The following is a 20,971-nucleotide window of genomic DNA, read 5'->3' as shown; positions in this document are numbered from 1 at the left end:
GTTGTATTGTAATTATTTCTGTATTATAGAAATTCTGCATGCTGTCTCTTTCTTGGTCTCCAGCTGAATTCCTGTGAGATATTGAAGAAGATACTAAATAAGGCAATATGCCCTTGCAATGTTGTTAGCACCAAATCGAGTGAACTTTGGCGAATCTTCACCGTAAATAAACACCTGCACAGTCCGGCGTTAGCACGAAAATCAGGGCTTCCGGCTCTACGAAAAGCCGAGCGGGAGAGGGAAGGGGAAGGAAGAGCACGCTGGAATCAGCGGTTCGCCCCGTGAAAAACACATGACGAGTGTACCTCTGAAAAGTTAAGGCTTCAGAAGATAATACTAGAGGCAAGTTCTTGCACCTGCCCACTTTCAAAGGAGCCGGGAGGACTTCGGTTGAAGCCCACTTGCTATGAGGACAACGAATGTATCGTTCCCAAGGACAAACGGCTGTGCTTTCCCACATTCCCACGTGGATCCGTTAACAAGTGGAACCAATTCGTTCCCTTTCGGGATTTTTGATGGAAACTGCTGGTAACTACTGAAGGATGAGGCACACAAGGGCGAACATGGACAGAGATAAATACGCGGTACTGAGAAGGGTCTGTTTCTGCCTCCATCATTCCCATCAGCCTTCGCTTCAGCTCCTTGAATGAATACGACAGAGGTACAGCACACCTCCTCTCCGCACAGAGAGGCTCAGAGCTCTGTACCAATGCAAACGAAAAACAGAAAGGGGCTTTGTTTGCGTACACATAAAAATATATGCCTTTAAAATTGCCCAAAAACAAGATGGTTCATCTGCAACAATTTCTGTCATAAAACGTCTGGGTCTAACTTTTGTTCTCGACATACATCTCTTAAGACATATGTTGTCTTATCAGATGTGTCAGGAACACCCAGGAACACGTGAAAAATTCCCTCTCTTAACTCTGGAGACAAAAAAAGAAATGAACAACGGAAAGGTGGAGAGTGAGTGGAGCGATGCGGAGAGGTAAAGAGAAGGAGAGAGAAGAGGAAGAGTGCAGGCGAGCCATCAGAGGGATGACTCGTACTGGAGGAGCTCGTAGAGGAGGGGCCCGTCCCTGTAGCGGATCCCAACAGCTGTCGGAGTTATGTACTGCAGGATGTTGATAGTCCTCCTCAGGCGCCGGTCCACAAAGTGAGCATCCCAGGCTGGGTAGCGCTTCCTGGGCATGTCGATCTTGATGAGGGGGCCCTCGGGGTGGTACGGCCGGCCAGAGGGCGTCGTGGGCGCAGGGGACCTCACCTGGAACACGGGCAGGCAGGTGTCTGCAGACAGATCCTCTGGCTGGGTGTAGTCCCCTGTGGAGCCCCGGGTAGGCGTGGCCTGGGAGCCCCGTGGACCCGGAGTGGGTGCCATGGGCTCGGCTTCAGGGGGCAGGGGGAGACCCCACAGGAGCTCGGCGCAGCAAGAGCTGGCCAACAGCCTGACCCGGGGACCCATGGGATGCAGGACCCCGTAGTAGAAGAACATGAAAAACAAGCCCGAGACAAAGCTCAGGAAGACACCACAGAGGGCAGACACGGCGTAGGCGTCGGTGGTGGCGGGGTCCCTGTAGATGTACCACAGTAAGGTCAAGACAGTGTTCTCAGCCAGCACCACAAAGTAGTAGGCCACCATGCGGTATCGGGTCCGGCCCTCCTTGACGTTGAACCAGCAGAAGATGTAGACAATGCCCACCACCATGTTGAAGAGCACCTCCTCCCACTTGGACATGCAGAAGTCAGTGCCCCCGTGAATGATCCAGAAGGCCATAGCACACCAGTGCACCACCACAAAGATGCCAAAGTAGATGTGGAAGATGGAGGCAAAGAGAGCAAAGGACAGCACCCGGGAGGAAATGGTGAGGAGCCGCCAGAAGATGTGGATCAGGGCCCCTCGGTAGCTCATGCTCTTTGTGTCATCGCGGGAGTCCCGCAGGAGCTTGTGGTAGGAGGCTAGCACCCAGGCCAAGGACAGCAGCGAGGCCACAGACGAGACGCCTAGATCACAGGAAAGGTTAGAGAGAGCAAAGACAGAAGGATTGGACAAGAGTGCGAGTGTAGAGAGATAAGGAGAGGAGGGGAGAGAATGAAGTGAGAGCAAGGGGAGAGTAGAGAGAGAGTAAAAGGAGATCTGTGAAAGTCTAACGGTACTTCTTACATTACATTTATCCATTTACCTGGCGCTTTTCTCCGAAGCATCTCACAACGTCAAGGCACTATTTACCCATTTATACAGCTGGCTCATTTTCCTGGAGCAATTTAGGGTAAGTACCTTGCTCAAGGGTACCACAGCTGTAGGCGCGTTTTAAATCCGCGAGAGATCTCAAGGCAGCAGCTCTGTCCACTACTCCATCAGCTGCTCTCACTACAGTAGACAGACATGCTGCCAGGCTAGGAAAAGCAAAGGATATATTGCACACATTCAAGAAAGTAAAATGAAATATAGTAGGAAGAGAGCAAGAGGTTCTAGGAAGCAATAAATACCTGAAGTGGACAATGGAACTTTTAATAGGAGTCGTCAAACTAAACAGAATGTTAACTTGTAACATGGTTTCATCTACCCACCAACGCTTTACAAAGCTGAAAAAGCATATTTCGTTGCAAATTAACACCTCGCCATTAGAGCGAATACAGGCGGTCCCCGATTTATGGTTCAACTTACGATTTTTTTCGACTTTACGACGGTGAGCTTGCGGTAGACGCTCGGTAGAATCTGTACTTCGAATTTTGAATTTTGATGTTTTCCTGAGCAACCCATATGAGGAGCGATACTCTCTCGTGATGCTGGGCAGCGGCAGCGATCCGCATCTCCCAGTCTGTCACGCAGAGGTGTGTATTGGGTGTATTAAACGCATTCTCGACTTACGATATTTTCGACGTACGACGGCTTTCGCGGGATGTAACCCCATCCTGAGTCGGGGGACCACCTGTACTTTAAAGGCAGGTCACACAAACTAGAAATAACAGAGTCGGAAATAAAAACACAGCAATCTTTATCTATAAAAAACGCAGCGCTCTTCTGTAAAAGAACATTGTCATATTTCGAGATATAACGTCTTAAACGATTAACCCAAATAAAAAAGTTGTGCAGTGTTTTTCATTACTATTAATAATTATCAATTATTATTAATGCCAAATGAACAAACAAGCGATACAATGCCTTCGTGTCGTGTGGATATGGAAAATACACTTACCAGACTAGAAAACCAATCTCGTAATGGACTAGAGCCTAAGACAGAACTGGAAAGAGTCCTTGTCTGACTCCGCTCTTTATGCTTTACTCTCCGTGCCCCTCAGTCAGAACTCCATCTCACTAGCTACAGACTGTCAGTGCGGTAGTGTGGGCTGTCATCCTTGCCGCACACTCTCTGCAGCCTCTTCCCAAGATGCCGACACGTTCATAAGGCATCAACACAGCTGTCAGAGCTCAGTCCCGAACCGTGAAAACTGTACCTCCGTTGAAGACTGTCTACTGAACTTTAACTTGCACACACAGGATTGTTCAACAGTCACTGGAGGGGCCAGTTCTGATGGAAAATATGAAGAACCCTGAAAAGAAGGCTACCAGAAAAGGGTCTATTGTGATCAAACCATCACATAATTGTCTGTCAGAATACACCCCTCAGTGGTGGAAAGTGCTTTCTTAACTGTAAGGCAACGGTCAACTCCACTCCACCTGTGTATTGTGTTATCGAGTATTTATTTAGGTTTATATTTGCATTCCATTAGTTGTACATTTTCTCCAAAGCAACATGCAATGACAACTAGGCGCTACTTAGCTGACACCTTCGTTCAAGGCGCTGACAGCGCTAGACACGCTGCACTAAACTGCCTACCATCAAGCCCCATTTATTCAGCAGAACACACTCACTCGCACGCACTACAGCCAACATGGAGTCACGGATTCCCCCGAAACGCACGTCTTTGGATCCTGGAGGAATCCGGAGCACCTGGAGGAAACCCACGTGAACATGGGAGATGCGCCGAACGCCACAGTGACCGAGCCAGATTTGAACCGACATCCAAAGGCACAGCCCAGGTTTCCTATATTCCAGTAATGATGTACGCCAGTAACCATGAGGAAACATTAGCAGTTAATTAATGCATAAGTTAACCACAACTAATACATAACATGTATACATTTCTGTATGAAAATGATAAATCTATAGATGTCTTTGTACGCTGCATACTATGAACACAGCTGTACATACTGTACATCTTGATGGGTTTGTACAGGCTACAAACACAGTAAGGCTGAAGTAATGCTACTCTTCGCCATTATTTGACAGAGTCACCCTTGAGTCCGTAAGGACCTCTCATATGTTTAGATCGGAATCCGTGAGATGAAGTTATATGACCCTATTATGCTGCCCTGGTCCAAAAAACCGCGATCTACGAAGAACCACGCAAACGTCCAGCTTTTGGGGGTCATGGTGTCCCAACCCTGTATTTCCTCATTCTCATCTCTGTCAAATGAGTTGGATGAAAGGGAAATGATGAAATTATTATGTATAGTTCCTTTACGGAATTTTTTTTTCTTGTATCAGTAGCTTACTTTCACCCTGTAAATTTCCAACGCATAATGGCAACGCTACGGCAAAACACAGGCCGCTGTATCTGTGCACGACATGTGTTTTCAGTCCAACTGGTGCAGCACTCAAAATCTCTTCTGCACTGAAGCACCATCTCCATTCCAAGGCTCATCCACCTTCTAGATAAAGTTCCAGATTCACGCAGGCAGTTTTTATTAAAATAAATTTTGCTTTGCACACTTTTGGGAACAACTGGTCAAAGGACTGTGTATATATGCACTCATATATACCAGAAAAAATGCCACGATAATCAAATAGTGCAATGTTAATGAAGTACCAAGCCAAGAATACATAAATCTGAGAACCGCTTCACTAGCGACAGTAACTTTGAGCATGGTGGAACTTGATAAGATGTTATTTGTATTAATTTGGTGATGCTTTAATCCAAAGCAAGATGGACCTATTTATACAGCTGGGCACTGTTACTGCAGCTGGGAGTGGGGTTTGAACCTTCAGATTACAGATCCATCATCTTTACTGCTATGCTTCCCTTTTCCATAAGGAAACCTAATCCGTTTCTCATTTCCTTTTCGTTTTACTCTGTCCACGCAGCTGAGTTACACTTTGCAGTTTAATCAGTGTACATTAAGAGACATTCAAAGGCATATTTAAACATGTTTCAATGTCCTGTTATGTATATCATAAATATACAGTTTGTTCTCAAACTTCTATACACTCTTGCAGAATAAAACATCTACGTAATGCAGAACAATGTTTCGAACGTCGAACAACATATACCATCAATGTACTGTTAGAGTGACGTTGAGAGCCGACTGTATCCGAATTTGGAAAGAGCGAGCGACACGGCTGCGGCCTCTCTGCGGCGTTGCTGCCTTACAGCTCGCCCCACTTTTTGCCTTACACTGTAGTGTCTCGGCGCGGTTCTTCTGGATCATTATGCAGAGCTGTAGCACCAGCTGGGGGGCGCTCTCCAGGAAGGTCTCCAGGAGGCGTAGCATGTTGACGTCTGCATACTCGTACATCATGGCCCAGTAGAATCGGCGCTGGTGCTCCTTCCGCCGCCGGCTCTGGATGCCCAGGTACATGGTGCGGATGTACCTGCAGGACAAGGGGAGCGGAAGTGGGGGTGGTCACTCGTGTACAGGAAGGAAGGGCCAAGGGCTGACATAACCGTGCAACTTTTCCTATCAAGTGTTACCGACATGTCAGACATTATCAGCGCGCCATCCCCACAACGTGCACCCAACCGTATCAACGAGCGTGTGAGTCGCTTTAGGACGGACGAGCAACAAACTGGCAGCAGCGACGTGCTTCTCAATGGAGCGGCGCATTACTCCGCACCGAGGTACGCAGACTGACTCGCGCAGCAAATAAGTTTGCATCCACATAAAAAGACGGTTGAGGCACTTTGCCGCGGTGTGATCGCATGGTCGCAGTCAACAAGAGACCTACGCGTATCCCCGAAAACGCGAGAGAATTCTAACCGGGCGACTCAAAGGTTTCCGCGACATTCCGTCAAACGCGAGCCATTTTTCATGCAGTCCAGGCGTGACTTCCGGCTTTTCCACGTGCGTTTAGGGTCATGATGCAGGTCAGAAGATCCAGAGCCGAAAGCACGCGCTGTGACGCGCGCGCAATGCCGCCGAGACCGCACTCCTCGATCGGGAAGGTGCTGTGCAACACACGCCCCTAGCGGCACCTCTCACGTACGGTGCGGTCCGTGGCGACATCTGCTACCGCAGTCTTCGAGAGCCTCCAAGTCCAGACGCAAAGAGCCACAAGTACGCGCGTATCTCGTACTCCATGACCGTAAATTATGCACGTCTTCTGAAACGAGCTCCTTGAACTCGCCAGACGGTGGTGCGATCACACGAGGCGGCGCGGGAAAAGACAGAGCCGTAAAGGAGGCTTTTTTCCTTTCTTCCATCCGAGAGATGAGATGAGCTAACCTTTTCTTTCTGACCTGATGTAGGAAATAATGAGGCAACAGCTAGAAAACACAGCGCGTCCGCCGGGCCACGTGAGCGCAATTAGCCAGCACCACTCCGGCGCTAAATACGCCTTTCCGTCCGCTCGCTCGCCATCGATCCCCCCGCAACGATTCAGCTTCCGGGCCTGAAGTTTTACTCTCAACAATTTGGCAATGAGAAAAAGTCCAGGCCAGCATGCATGATAGAATTAGAGCAAACGAAGGCTGGGAGCTTTCTGAATGATCCTGCCACACGTTCCACAGCTGGACTCCTGAGTTTCACTCCCGCTTCCTTACGGTAAAACGGAGAACTTTCCTACATGGGACGCCTACTCTATCTGCACGTCACATGATTGCAAAGACTTCGCAAACCCGAATGTGAAGAAACGACGCGCAAAGAAACAAACTAACTGTACTTAAGAATCACACGTCTGCAACTATGTCTCTCTTTCTCCTAAGGTGATGCACGAATTGTATTTTCTCTGAGATGTGCGTCGCTTCGGAGAGAAGCGTCTGCTAAGTGAATAAACGTAAATGTAAGAACACGGCCCCGCGCGATAAGAAAATGCAAAACGGGAGGTGCGAAAATTGGCTAACGCGCAAGACACATTAGTGCACCGCCGAGAATCGTCGACGAGGAATAAAAAAAGGAAATAAAAGTTGTTAATAATAATTTTGTTACTGTTATGACCAGTCCTACCATGAACTGGTGTCCTGTCCAAAGCATACCCTGCTTAGCTTAGCGTCCTATACATTCAGGATAGGCTCCAGACCACCAGGACCTTGCCGTAAAAGAGTCACCGACAGGGAGCGAGTAAGTTTTGGCCGCTCCGGTGTCGGGGAATCGGGGATCGCTGAGCCGGCCGAGAGCATGGCTGAGGTCGGCCCTTTCCGCAGGGCGTGGACTCCGACAGACAGGTCACTCAACAGGCCCCGCTTGCTCACAGCGATCCCTCGGTACGCCACATGCCCCTATCACGCTCTTTTCAACGGGCGGGTCGCAAGAAGGAGGAGCATGTGGAGACACGGGGGGAGGGGTTGTCTGCGGTGGCCGAGCAAGAAGGCAAGAGCAGCGTCGCCTCCCTGCTTTCCTCTGGTAACTCAGCAGAACGAGGTAAACCCCAAAGCAGATGGATGTGCGTCAAAAAGGCGAAATTAACTAAAAAGGCCCATAGCTTTGTGCTCATAAGCGTATGTGACACACAGAAAGGCCGCATCACTTCACCACGGTCCAACAGCGTATCCGCTTCCTGCATTTCTTGCCCAGACAGGGCCATCCCATCGGGCGGTGGCCCAGACGGCGTCTCACGACTGACCTCTCCTCTCAATCCCGGTTAAAGACACGCTGCCGAACGCTACCGTGGGAGGTAGGGGAACCGCAGACCCCAGAAGAGCCGAGCGGAGCCCGTATCTGACAAGTCTCTAATCGCGTTTGACTTTTTTGTCAGTGCATATAAATACATTCCATAATTGTCAGAACCTCTGGGATCTCGGTTTTGACAAGTGCAGTTCAAGCGGCACAATGAGCCATTTAAGTTTAGCCCGTGTCTTACTGCAGGACTCGTTTGAACAATATCATTTTAAAAAAGCGGATTTCTTGTATCGAAGAGATTAAAAAAAGAGCGAGGAGGCAAATGATCGCGAGGCTGAATGAAGGGGTCTCTTTTCGAACCTTTGCCACGTTCAAGCGTGCCGCTTCGCGCGCAGCGTGCAAGCGGGAGGCGAGCGAAGGTGCCGAAAGCGTTAATTTCCCGGAATCATCCTCATCGCTGCAGGCAGAACTGGGCGCGAAATGCCGAGGATCAGGTGAGCAGCCAGATGTCCAGAAGATCTGAAGCATAACTACCAGCAACAGCAGGACTTGCAGTGAAGTTTACGCTAAAAAGCTTCCGGAATGTTGTGCCATGAGATTACGTTTTCTTTTCTATTATTCCTCAGCTGATAAGCACAGCCCAAGTCATCGTTTATTCCAGAGTTGTTCCAAGATAACAGCTGCATCATGGTTGTATTAGAGATACAATACATATTTAAAAGCTGACATAGATTAAACATGCTTCTTAGACTGTGGCGTGATTTTTTTTTATTTTTATTTCTCACTGCACTAGCTTTACTCTAACGTGGCAGGGTAGCTAATGTACAATTTTTGCTGTGTAATGTAGAATTCTCACATATTCTGCACTAATTTACTATTTATAACTTATTTATCTTAGTTGAAGGCAAATTACAGTGTTAGATAGCCAGCTTTACAATGATTTACCCAAGTACACAGCAAGGTATTTTTACACTAGAGCAACTGAGGGTAAGTGCTTTACCTCGATCGATGGCACTATAGCGGCAGCCGGATTTGAACTCATACCTTCATATTACGAAACTTCAGCCCCAGTTACCAAACTGCCTATTATCTCATAAAATCATAATTCAGTTCTTTTTCACATAATGTAAGAGCGTGAGAACTCCATACACCTAATATCATAAATATCCTGTCTGATCCTGGATCGCTATGGTCTGGAGCCTATCCCAGAGTAAAGGGCATGAGGTAGGGACATCCTGCATGTGATGCCTGTCCACATTAACTCATTCAAACACACACACACACACACACACACACACACACACACACACATGCACGCTGAGGGCAATCTGGAGTCCCCAGCCCACTGCACATGTCTTCCTACCGGGGAGAGGAAAGTGACGCAAACCTGAACCCATCTGAAACCTACATCTGAACCCAGAGCCTATGAGCTGTGAGGCACCGGTGCTACCTGCTGTGACACATTAGTTTCAAAAAGGCGTGCAAAATTCACTAGGGGCCTGCCTTCGATCGGCTTGCATTGGCAGCACACACTGGCTTTGGTGGTAACACTCAGAAGACACCACTGAGTGGCGCTCCTCTCTACGGTACTGCCGGGCTGCATTGGCAGCGAGGATAGCAGAATTCAGCTTCATTCAGGGCACGTTTCAGCGACTACAGCCCAGAGGGCATCCTATTTCGAGGCTCTCCCTCTCCAAGCCAAGCCCCTCATCGGATGCCGGATAGGACATTCTGTTCCTGTATGCCCCCTCTTGTGACGTACCCATTCAGAGATTTTTTTTTTCAGTCTGCTTGACTCAACTACTCGAACGCTTGTCTGGCACCCGTACAATACCATCTGTTCATGACGACTCATTGAGAAGTGCTCGCCGCTGGCGTGCGCCGCTTTATTAACTACATGCCTGTGATGTGCTCAGTCAGTCCCCACCAACACGCCAATCCCCAGGTGTAGCCTTGCTCTCAATTACACAGCCTTGTGTATCCGCTGAGCTAAATGAACATTTAATGGCTGCACACGAGCCAGCCCTTGTGGTTTCGTTCAGGAAACAATAGCAAAAAATTTTAAGAAAAAAAAAAAAAAAAAGGAAACGATTACCTTTACCAGTCCCTGGGTTCAGAGGTATTATAACGAGCATCGGAGCTGTTCTACAACGGACCGGAGCGCTCTTGATGGATGTATAGACAAGGGTTTGAAATATAGCCCTTGTTCAAAGGGATTTCGCCTATAATTGTACAGTATGTCCTCATTTAACAGATTAACTGTTAAGGGATACTGAGACACGAACAAACTCTAAATTACGGATGCCAAATTAAACTGTATTAATTCATCATCTAATCGTTTGGCCCCTGCACACAAGCCGAGTCTTTCTGAATGCCTTAATACTCTAAAATGCTCCCCCATCTGATGAGTGTCTCTGATTCATTTAGCAGACCCTTCCCTCCAAAGCAACTTACAATGTTAAGTGACTTACTGTTATTTAGCCATTCATACAGCTGGGTAATTCTACTGGAGCAGTTTAGAGTAGGAACCCAGCTCAAAGTGGGACTCAAACCTGCAACCTTCAGGTTCAAAGGTAGCAGCTACAACCACTATGCTGCCAGCCGCCCCATTCTTCAACGAATTACTTGAATTACTTGAAGTCTGAATATTTTTTTTTTGTGGTTAATGACAATCTTCCATTTAGCTTGACCACACATTTTGTTTCAGAATGATTTCTGCACAAACATTTCATCAAATCCATGTAATTATACATCACGGCTAATTGCAGCGATCGCTGTCACTGTCGCAATTTGTGAGAGACACAGTCTCAGCAGAGAGTTTCCGCAGATCAGGAGCGATTTACGGAACGGCAAAAAAAAACGACAGGAGGACCGCGTCATGCAAAAAGACCCATTTGGGTCTGAGCATGACTTAATATATGGGGCCATCACACCCTTAACAGACCCTAACATACCGGTAAGATGCCTTGGACAAAGTCATCAGCTAAACAACAGCAGCAGCAGTGATAATATTATTACTGTTGTTGTTATTATTCTGACAGCTGCGCCGATACGGCTCATGTCATATTTGGTACTATGCTCCCGTTTTTAAAAAGTCTGCAAAAAGCAAACAAAAAACCCGTTTTGGGAACTCCCTCAAACATGAACACAGGTGAGTTCTGTGGGTTTGCCTAAGGGAGCATCCAGAGGGAATCCTGCAGCTTAGGGCAGGGCTGGCTCTGTGATGGTGAGAAGAGACACTGCGTGCACTCAGCATCTTTTAAGAAGTTTGTAGTTCATGCTTCAGCACTACAGATAGCACCCAGAGGTGGAAGGCAGCATCAGCTGTTGCACAGTCAGGATCTTCAAAAACAATACAGGCTGTTAGAGTATCTTTATGAGGAGCATACAGTGCAGCCTGAAAGTATGCGAACCCCTCGTGTCGCTTACTTTTACCACGGAATGGTTATTTAATGGGGGGGGGGGCATGGTGGAGCAACGGGCTTGGCCGGGTCCTGCTCTGCGATGGGTCTGGGGTTCGAGTTCTGCTTGGGTGCCTTGTGATGGACTGGCATCCCGTCCTGTGTGTGCGTCCCCTCCCCCTCCAACCTTACGTCCTGTGCTGCCGGGGCGGGCTCCGGCTCGCCGCGACCCAGCTCGGGACAAGCAGCTTCGGCGGCTGCGTGTGTGTACGTACGTACTTATTTAATGAGAATCTGTGTTTCTCACCAGACATAAAAGGTGTGCGTCACGCCCACAAAGAAAGCAGCCGCACTTGATAGTTCTCAAGGCCAGGGATGAAGGCAGAGCCGTCCCGACGCAAAGTTGCGGAATCTTGCAACGCCCCGGCTTGTTCGGCAAATTCAGCGGTTCATCCCTTGCACCTCGTTCTCGTGTTTATTTGTCTTTCGACCTCTGCTTGCTTTTCTTTGTTTTGAGTACTGTCTTGCCCTCTAACTGACGCTTGCGCCTCGATCGACCTACGCCTGTCCCTGACCACCGATTTCGTCTGCCTCTTTGTGTTGGATTGGATCCGGGATGACCTCACCGGCGCTTGGGTCCGAACCACCTACTTCCTGTCTCCCGTCCCTCACTGTGACAGAAGATTCCGCCATCTTAATGGACCCAGCGGAGTTGGAGCGCCTGCAGAAGGCGGTGCCTGTGCAGGGGGTACTGCTCGGCTCCCACGAGTAGACCCTGTGGCAGATCCTAGACACACTCCAGGGCTTCACACGAGCGCATCCGGTCGCTGAACACACCCAGGGGAATGCCCCTGAAACAGCGGCCGTGGCTGGGGACGCTCCTGCCGGTCCCAACATGGCCCCGGTCCCATATCTCGATCGACTTCGTGGTGGACCTTCCCATGTCGCAAGGTAATACCGTGATCTTAACTATCCTTGATCGATTCTCGAAGGCCTGTGACTTGGTGCCATTGTCACAAGTCCCGTCCGACCTAGAAACAGCTGAAGCCCTGTTTCATCGTGTCTTTTGCCTCTACGGCCTCCCGGAGGACATCGTGTCAGAAAGAAGGCCGTAGTTCACGTCCCGGCCGTGGAAGGCGTTCTGGCGCAAACTAGGGGTATACCTAAGCCTGACATCGGGGTACCACCCGCAGGCCAATGGGCAGGTGGAAAGACTACATCAGGACCTGGGCAGGGTTTTGCGCAGCTACTGCAGCCAGAAACAGCACCAATGGGCCCGGTTTCTTCCCTAAGACGAATATTCCCACAGTTCGCTGCCTCATACCTCCAGGAGTCTCACTCTGTTTCAGTGTGTTTTAGGTTACCAGCCTCCCCTGTTCCCTTGGTACCCCGAGCGCACCGGTGTTCCCACCATCGATGCCTGGTACCGGACAAGCAAGGAGACGTGGCAGGCGGTGACAACCTGTCTACAACAAAACGCCTGCCGGTACAAGAAACAAGCCGACCGTCACCGTCGTCCCATCTCCTTTCACCCTGGCCAGTGGGTCTGGCTGTCCACCAGAGACCTGAAAATGCGACTCCCCTCCCAGAAGCTTAGCCCAAGGTACATCGGTCAAATCAATCCGGTCACGTGTCGGCTGCGACTGCCATCATCCCTCCGAGTTTTTCCCTCGTTTCACGGATCCCTCCTCAAACCGTACAAAGTGTCCCACCTCCAGGTGCCTCAGGACTCAGGGGCCCCCGTCGCCGGTACAGATGGATGGGGCCCTGGCATATTCGGTTCAGGAGCTCCTCGACTCCCGTCGACGTCATGGCCGCATGCAGTACCTGGTGGATTGGGAGGGGTATGGCCTGGAGGAACGTTGCTGGGTTCCTGCGTCCGACATCCACGACCTGTCCCTGATCTCCTCGTTCCACAAGGACCATCCAGATCGCCCTGCTTCCCGGCCCAGGGGGCGTCCGCGCCGGTCCAGGCAGACAGCTGGAGCCGCCCGTAAGGGGTGGGAGGGGTACTGTCATGCCCACAAGCCAAGCAGGCGCATCTGACGGTAATCAAGGCCAGGGATGAAGGCGGCGCCGTTCCGACACAAAGTTGCGGAACCTTGCAACACCCTGGCTTGCAAATTCAGCGGTTCATCCATTGCACCCTGCTCCTTGTTCTCGTGTTTACCTGCCTTTCGACCTCTGCTTGCTTTCCCTTGTTTTGAGTACTGTCTTGCCCTCTAACCGATGTTTGCACCTCGATCGACCTATGCCTGTCCCTGACCACCGATTTCGTCTGCCTCTGTGTGTTGGACTGGATCTGGGATGACCTCGCCCGCGCTTGGGTCTGAACCACCTACCTCCTGTCTCCCGTCCCTCACTGTGACTGTGTGTAATGACCAATTCCATATATTGTTTTAGAGGAAATATAAACATGCAAGTAATGCAGATGCAAAAATAATTGAACCTCAATTTATATTGGTTAAACCAAGAAGATAAGTTGAATCAGGTGTATGAGCAATCATTTAATAATTTTATAAGTCTTTTGTAAGATTTAAATTTTATAAGTTTAATATTTCACACACACACACACTCACACACACACACACACACACACACACACACACATTGTCTGAAACCGCTTATCCCATACGGGGTTCTGGGGAGCTGGAGCCTAACCCAGCAACACAGGGCGCAAGGCTAGAGGGGGAGGGGACACACCCAGGACAGGATGCCAGTCCGTCGTAAGGCACCCCAAGTGGGACTCGAACCCCAGACCTACCGGAGAGTAGGACCCGATCCAACCCACTGCACCACCGCACCCCTCGTTTAATATTGCATATTATTTATATTAATATTTCATACAGCAATGATGACCACCCCGTTAGGGTTCACACACGTTCAAGCAGCACTGTTTATGGTAAGGCTGGCATTACGGCTTACACACAGCAACTTCTGAAATTAAACTTGGACTTTGTGTTTGAGTTAAATTTAAAAAAAAACTTTCTCACCTCAAGTTATTGTAGTGTAAATTATAAATAACAGCTCAAACTATTAATTTGATTAAGCACTAATAAATGAATGAATCAGCACTTCATAGCAGAAAGAGTACCGATTGGCTTGAGTTCTGTTATTTCAGATTATATAATTCATCTTCTGGGTATTACTTGTTTCACTTCAATTTTTCCAGTTCAGCGTTTGCTTAATGACAAACCTGTATATAATAAATAAATAGAAATTGACTGAAGGGTGGAGTGGTGGGTTTGGCCAGGGCCTGCTGTGCGGTGGGTCTGGGGTTCGAGTCCTGCTTCAGGCGCTTAGCGGCGGACTGGTGTCCTGTCCGGGATCCGCCCCTTCGGCCTCGTGCCGTGTGTCGCCGGGTTAGGCTCCGGCTCGCCGCGACCCCAGTCGGGACAAGCGGTCGTAGACGTTGTGTGTATGTGTAAGAAACTGCCTGGTCTAAGTTTTGTTCGAAATATGCCGATGAAAAAAATGTAACGATTAAGAACTATGCCTTCTCTTTAAAAGCGAATATTAATGTCCAATATTAATTGAAACTGAATTCACTGGGAAATATGCATAGAAGTGAAACGCTTGAGTTCCTGTGAGAGAACATCTCCTCACAGACAGAGAGCTGGAACACGCCCTGTGAGACGGAGCCAGGCTCCGCGGTACGTTGCAATTGTTATTTAAATCTTGGCTAACAGAGGTCGGGCCCGTTTCACCGCGCCCGTGTCCCGGTGTGGCTTTCGCTCCCAGGAAGGGGAAACTCTACGGCTGACCTGCGCGACGGTACAAATGCTCCGCTTTGCGAGCGCTGGTCAGTTAGCTAACCTGGAGAGACAGGAGGACGTTTTCAAAGGGAACTTTTTCCAAGCGTACAGCTTGGAAATGATTTACCACGCTCGCTGCTCAGTTGGGCCAGAGAAGCCGCAGCTTCTCGTCCTGCCGAAATGCGGAGACATTTAGCTTGTTACGAGTCTCTGTCTGAGGGAGCCTGATGGTTTCATAAGAAAAGTATTCCTGCAAAGCACTTGGTATCTCAATATTTGTTTCTGAAGCAAATTCACAAAAATGCCATACATTCATTAATGCATTAAATTATGACCCTTTCTGTGAAGGACCCCACTTGAGAATGTCATTACACCACTGATACACAACTTCATTCTGCAAGGGACCTCTCAGTCTCAGCTCTTTATTGCGATATTCATGCAATAACTGGATAGTATGTTCCTTCACCCGGTAGCTCAGATGTCAGTCAGGTCCAAATTAAAAGGCCTCTGAGGAACAAAGGTGCAGGCGTCTGGATTATACCACTTTATGTAGCGTTCATGAAGGTATGATGAGTTGCGTGTTATAGAAAGGAGTTATTAAAGTCTACCGTAGAGCCCTCCAAAATGTTAGTTAAAAAATAAAGGCAAGCAACTGAAGATGAGCAGCTTCAATACTGCCTAGTTAATCCCAAGCGAGACGACACGCTGCCGCTTCACACACTGACACAACCTCGACCGAGGGACTGCTCCGACCACGGTCGCCACTTTCCTGCCAACATACTTAGACCAGTGTTTGACCTCCTGTAATTTTGGCCAGATTGTTGGCAGCGAGCAAACCTGCAACCTCTCTTTTCGCTCATGTCTGCTCCTGCAGCGATGGCGGGTTGTCTGCATTAGGGGGAGCGGCAGGGTGGGAATTGGGAAACAGAAGAGTGGGAAGCTCAAGAATCGAAGGCACTTGAAAGCCCACTGGTGAAGTGTGGCATTCAGTGACATTTGCAGTAGTATTGCAGAAGGTCACTGTCCCGAACACTAATTGCCGAACGACACCTCTCCTTCGGTGCCATCGCTCTTCGCTCCTGCAATAATAAAGATCAGACAGATCTTTGAACATGTAACACATTTTTATATACTCAGTTTCCATAAGATGTGCAGTTCATGCACTGCGTGTGGGTGCGCTGGTGACCAGACCATCCTCGCACAATCTCCAGGCGGTGGCACCTAACACAAAAGCGACCTGCTGATGGTGGTTCAGTGTCTTCTGTGTGATGGAGAGACAATTTAGAGATGGTGTGAAGAAATGGTCCTGAGACTGGATGTGAAAGACAGGTGAAATCGTGAGATGACCTGCACATATCTCTGCACTTGAGTGGCAATGAAAGTGAGATGTGCGACGCGAAGTTCTTATACATTTTTCAGGAGTTTAAAAGGGATGGAGCTTTGGTTACCGTTAATACTGTAAAGTCATGACTGTGATTAAAAAAAAAACCTCAAAAGCCAACGCTGCAGCTGGTTTTGGGTTCCAAAGACTGACTTAGAAATGTGAGATTATTAAAGAAAAAGAAAACTTTTGAGCTCAAACAAACATGCTTTTTTTCGAAGTTCTTTACAGCATTTTTACAGACGCCAAAACATGCAGATCCAGACAACAGTGGAAACTGATGGATCAAATACGTGTGCCGCGCATTTCATGCTAATCACAAAGTACTGGTCACTCCTCATGGCTGATCCACATCCTCGGGCGAGCCTAGGGAAGAAACGGGGAGGAAAAAGAGTAGAAAGACATCACACGTTAGAGCACAGCGAAGAGCAGAACAAGGCCGACAGCAACGCGCCGCGCGAGGAGAGAAGGTGGGTGGAGGACGTGAAGGAGAGAGGGAGGTAGGGAGGCCTGAAATGAAAAGTGACACCGTTGGTTTTGGTAAAGCCGTTCTTGAGGCTGTAAACACGGGCCCTTCTGACTGCGGCTGTCAGCACGCACTCAGCCCGTCCCCGGGCTGCCCCGTCAAAGCTTCGCTAAGACAGCCTACCATTCCCCGCTGGCTGAATCTAGCATACAGAGCCGGGGGCAGGGGTGGTGGGGGTTGTGGGGGTTGTGGGGTTGGGCACTGCCCAGGTTTCATCGGAAACTGCGTTGAGCCCACAGCCTTGTTAACCAGCCTAACTCACAAGGTTGCGTTTAGGCAACGTGCGCCGCACCTCTCGATCCGCTATTCCACTATCCTAAAAAAGATGTCCTACGTTAACTTTTTCCCGCTCGCCAGTCACCCGTGACAATTCTTGTTGGGACAGCTGTCATTTTCTGCAAGTAAATTACCGGCATCTACCAGACTTGTACCGTACTCTTTTGCAAAGGCTCTCTTACAAAAATAGCACGAACTATCACATTACAGCAGCGGCTCTTTATAAAGTCCTGCGAGTGGACGGCTGATCAAAGAGCGTCAGCATAAAAGCAAATATCCTTCGCCGCTTTCGAACCCACTTCTCTCCGGATCCTGTAAAAGTGCCATAAAGTTGCAGGACATCGTCCGTCACCTTTGTTATTTCCCATCAGACTCAATTCTACACGCAGCCGCTTGTGTAACGCATCCGAAAAACCGACCGCGCTCTGCTGCGAAATGCATCTATTTACCTCCATCTGTACGTCTCTTTGGTGAAAAGCATCAGCCAAACAGATACGTGTAAATGTATTTTTAAGCCAGCGTTTTTTTCCCGTGCAAGAATGTGCTGTACGAACCAAACGTTTCAGCTCCGGGGGCGTGCGATGCCGCAAAACGTAGGCTTAATCAGATCCGATTATACAACTCGAAGCCCAATCAAAACACCCTAAATAGACTCAGCCTTTATCCCTCTGAGATTTCCTCCACACTATAGTAACAAAATGGGAAAGAGCAAAATGCTTGTCTGTACTGCTGATACGTGTCCTTCAAGCTGTGAAGAGCCCTCATTTGTACTGGTAAGCCTTCCACGGAGTCGTCTGGGGTGGGAGCCAGAGAAGCGAGGGCGGCCAAGCAGGGAATGTGTGTAGCACCTGGCGCTGGGATGAGTCACGCCGTTGGTCACCGCGGTCCAAGCGTGGGGATGCTACCTATGAGCAGAGGGCAGCAAGCAGCCAGCAGCGCTCAGCCAGCCTCACTCACCGGGTCAACGCGTTTCACACTGCGCCCGCAGGGGTGCAACGACTGCCTCACGAGGCCACTCGCCAGACACATCCTGAGAAGAGAAAGTGAGACTAGCAAGGAGACCCACAGATGGCTTTCACGACAACGTACTCGACCAGCCTTTGACCTCCCTGTTATTTAAGCCGGGCCTGTGAAGTCGGTACACAAAACCTTTGACTCCAACTCCAGCAGCCCAATAATTGCTTCCGACTTTGACTCCACGAGGGGGGCGCGGTGGCGCAGCGGGTTTGGCTGGGTTCTGCTCTCTGGCTGGTCTGGGGTTTGAGTTCCGCTTGGAGTGCCTTGTGACGGACTGGCGTCCCGTCCTGGGTGTGTGTGTGTGTGTTTTGACTCCACGACTCCAACTCTACAGCTCTCCCCAGAAGTTGCACATTATATTGATGGTTGACTTATCTGGCGAATATAGGCCTAAACCTATATTACACCTCTAAGTTTTAGGGGTCAACTTATACGCCGGTATATATGGTACATTTAGTCGGAGTCGGTACATTTTTACCGACTCCAGTAACCCAATAATTGCTTCTGACTCCACAGCACTGATTTAAACGCACAGTTCAGAATCCGGAGTCTCCGCCCCGTGTATCTGACTGACGAAACCTTCTTCCTAAAGCTGCCGTGGTCACCTACAGATCTGATTGCGGAAACAGTAAGGCGCAAAACACAGAATTTCACCATCGAGTCCGACTCACAATGGAAATGCGGATGAGCGTTGCCCGCATTTACCGCGCTGTACGCGAGCACCGCGGTAACAGATCAGCTGCGAATAACACTCGGTTTAAAAGCGCGCTTCCAAGTAGGGGCACGCTGCTGACGCATCGTCATGTTCATGGATTAAAATGAGAATTAGTTCCACGGTTCACCTCATATGAATCGTTTAAAATACGAAGTTGTACATTTTTAGATTTCACCCTAGAGTGTGGCCTGGAGAGGCTCGCTGAGTAATTGTTGTGCTCTTACTTTCCTCTCTCCGCATCAACGTTTTTGTGTTACAAAACCACTACGCAAACTGTATTCGGGCTTTAAAGGGTTAGCGTGAGTCAAACGCGCTCTTGAACCGTGCATTTTTTTGGACGAGCTGCTCGAAGAAGGGCGCAGGAGGACTGATGAAGGGTAATCGTCTATTACAAACTTGTAGGGGTGCCTCAAGCTCCTTTCTGAGCTCTCGCCCACTCAACATTTTCCTCAGGAGAGAGGAAGCCAACCACGGTCTATCAAAATATCTGTCTCTTCAACATTCCTTCAATTCTTTAACAGCCCTTTGCTTCCTGAGAGAGTGTACGCGGTGACACGTCGGCCTTGCTTTTATTCTGCATACCGTAGTACCGAGACATGGCGGTTCAAGTCGTGATGAAAGCCCCAGAAAAGGTCTGCTCACTGACTGAATAAGAATGATGGAGCAATATAAATGGATCGGATTTGAAAATACGGGGGAGCTTGTATGAAAAATTAAAGGGTTAAAATGATCGTTAGGGAAAAATATCTGAAACGGCTAAGCATGAGACACGGTGGGAGTCGCACACGCATTCGCATCGGGATTCAAGCACAGCTGAGCTGGGGGAAGGTAAGCGAACCCTTCCCAAATGTACCCACACGAAACATCTCACGACCGTGAAGAATATTTAAATAGCGGAGCATGCCCACTGGTGTCAGTTTTTTTTTTTTTTTTTAAATCTGCTATTTTGCTGTAATTATTCTAGTTTATTTGCTTTTCAGAAGGAAGCTCTAAGGTGAACTCATGAGATCAGGAAATGAAATGGAAGAATCGGTAGGAAGACAGCCACACATTCTGGGTTTCCTACGCTTAAGGGCACCCTGTACAGCGCACAAACACACACACAACAGTATGTGAAGTGTGGATGGTGAGAAATGGCTCTTGTCTGCCTTTCTAAATGCCACTCATTATTTAAATATTTTTTAAATGTCACTGCTTTTACACATACAGCAATGAAACTTGCAGTACTGCATGGCACAATACTGTATATTACTCCATTTCAAGTGCTACAGTATCAAACCCACACAGTGAGTGAGTTTTACAGGTGGTGCCGTTATAAAACACACTGTACCAAGTGGGGGGCTGCGATGACACAGGCCTTTTTAGTTCATGCTAAACTATGGATAAAGCACTTGTTTCCACGGTGTTTACAGTTCATGCCTGATATTTGTAAGTGTTAGTGATCAATAAGATGTTACACATGTTTATGAGATGAATGGGTCAATGATCAGGATTGAATCAGGGTTTGTAGAAAGGACTTTTTTTTTTTTTTAAATTTTCATTTGAATGTAATTAAAATTGTTAAAAACTTGCAAGGTCTTTTTAAATTTATTATCGATACATTTAACATTGTTACAGATTTTAACCTGTAAGTAAATCGATGTATTCCTGTATTATTAAGCTCTTATTGATTCTGTAGATAATAAAGTTGAAAGTGGTCAGAAGATATTGAAAGTTGCACATGAGACACATCTGTCAATAAACTGGCATGGAATAGAAGGTTGTGGAGACGGCATTTGCAGCAACCAACATGAGTGCAACATTTTAAAAGTGTAGACAGTGTTGAATAGAACCTACATACTGTACAAGTGCTTTTGCAGCACTTACAAAATTGTCAACCACAAAACAAAAACACAAAGCAATTTTTTTACTCTACCTGAAAAGTATTTTCTTTTCAAGTCAAATAACTAAAGAGGCATTAAATAAGCGTTTCCACAGCAAGAAGATGACACACTACTACTTTAGGATTACATGTTTTCGCAGATACCCCATCTACCGTCTGAATATCTCATCACATTGTTATT

At 48.3% G+C, this 20,971-nt stretch overlaps 1 protein-coding gene across 1 annotated transcript in view; it reads right to left on the bottom strand.

The window, feature by feature from the left end:
- Nucleotides 1-972: 972 nt before the first annotated feature.
- The window catches only part of xkr6b (XK, Kell blood group complex subunit-related family, member 6b), a 62,211-nt gene continuing 42,212 nt past the window's right edge, over nt 973-20,971 (bottom strand). Inside the window, exons 2-3 of the mRNA XM_018743456.2 lie at nt 5,458-5,654; nt 973-2,001 (exon numbers count right to left, since the gene is read on the bottom strand). Coding sequence (XP_018598972.2) covers nt 1,031-2,001; nt 5,458-5,654 — 1,168 coding nt within the window. The 3' untranslated portion in view covers nt 973-1,030. The remainder of the gene's footprint in view (nt 2,002-5,457; nt 5,655-20,971) is intronic.

This window comes from Scleropages formosus, chromosome 1 (genome assembly GCF_900964775.1).
Source record: "Scleropages formosus chromosome 1, fSclFor1.1, whole genome shotgun sequence".
NCBI classification, from domain to species: Eukaryota; Metazoa; Chordata; class Actinopteri; order Osteoglossiformes; family Osteoglossidae; genus Scleropages; species Scleropages formosus.
Note: the sequence above shows the minus strand (reverse complement) of the source record. Positions and strands in the feature narration are given on the sequence as shown.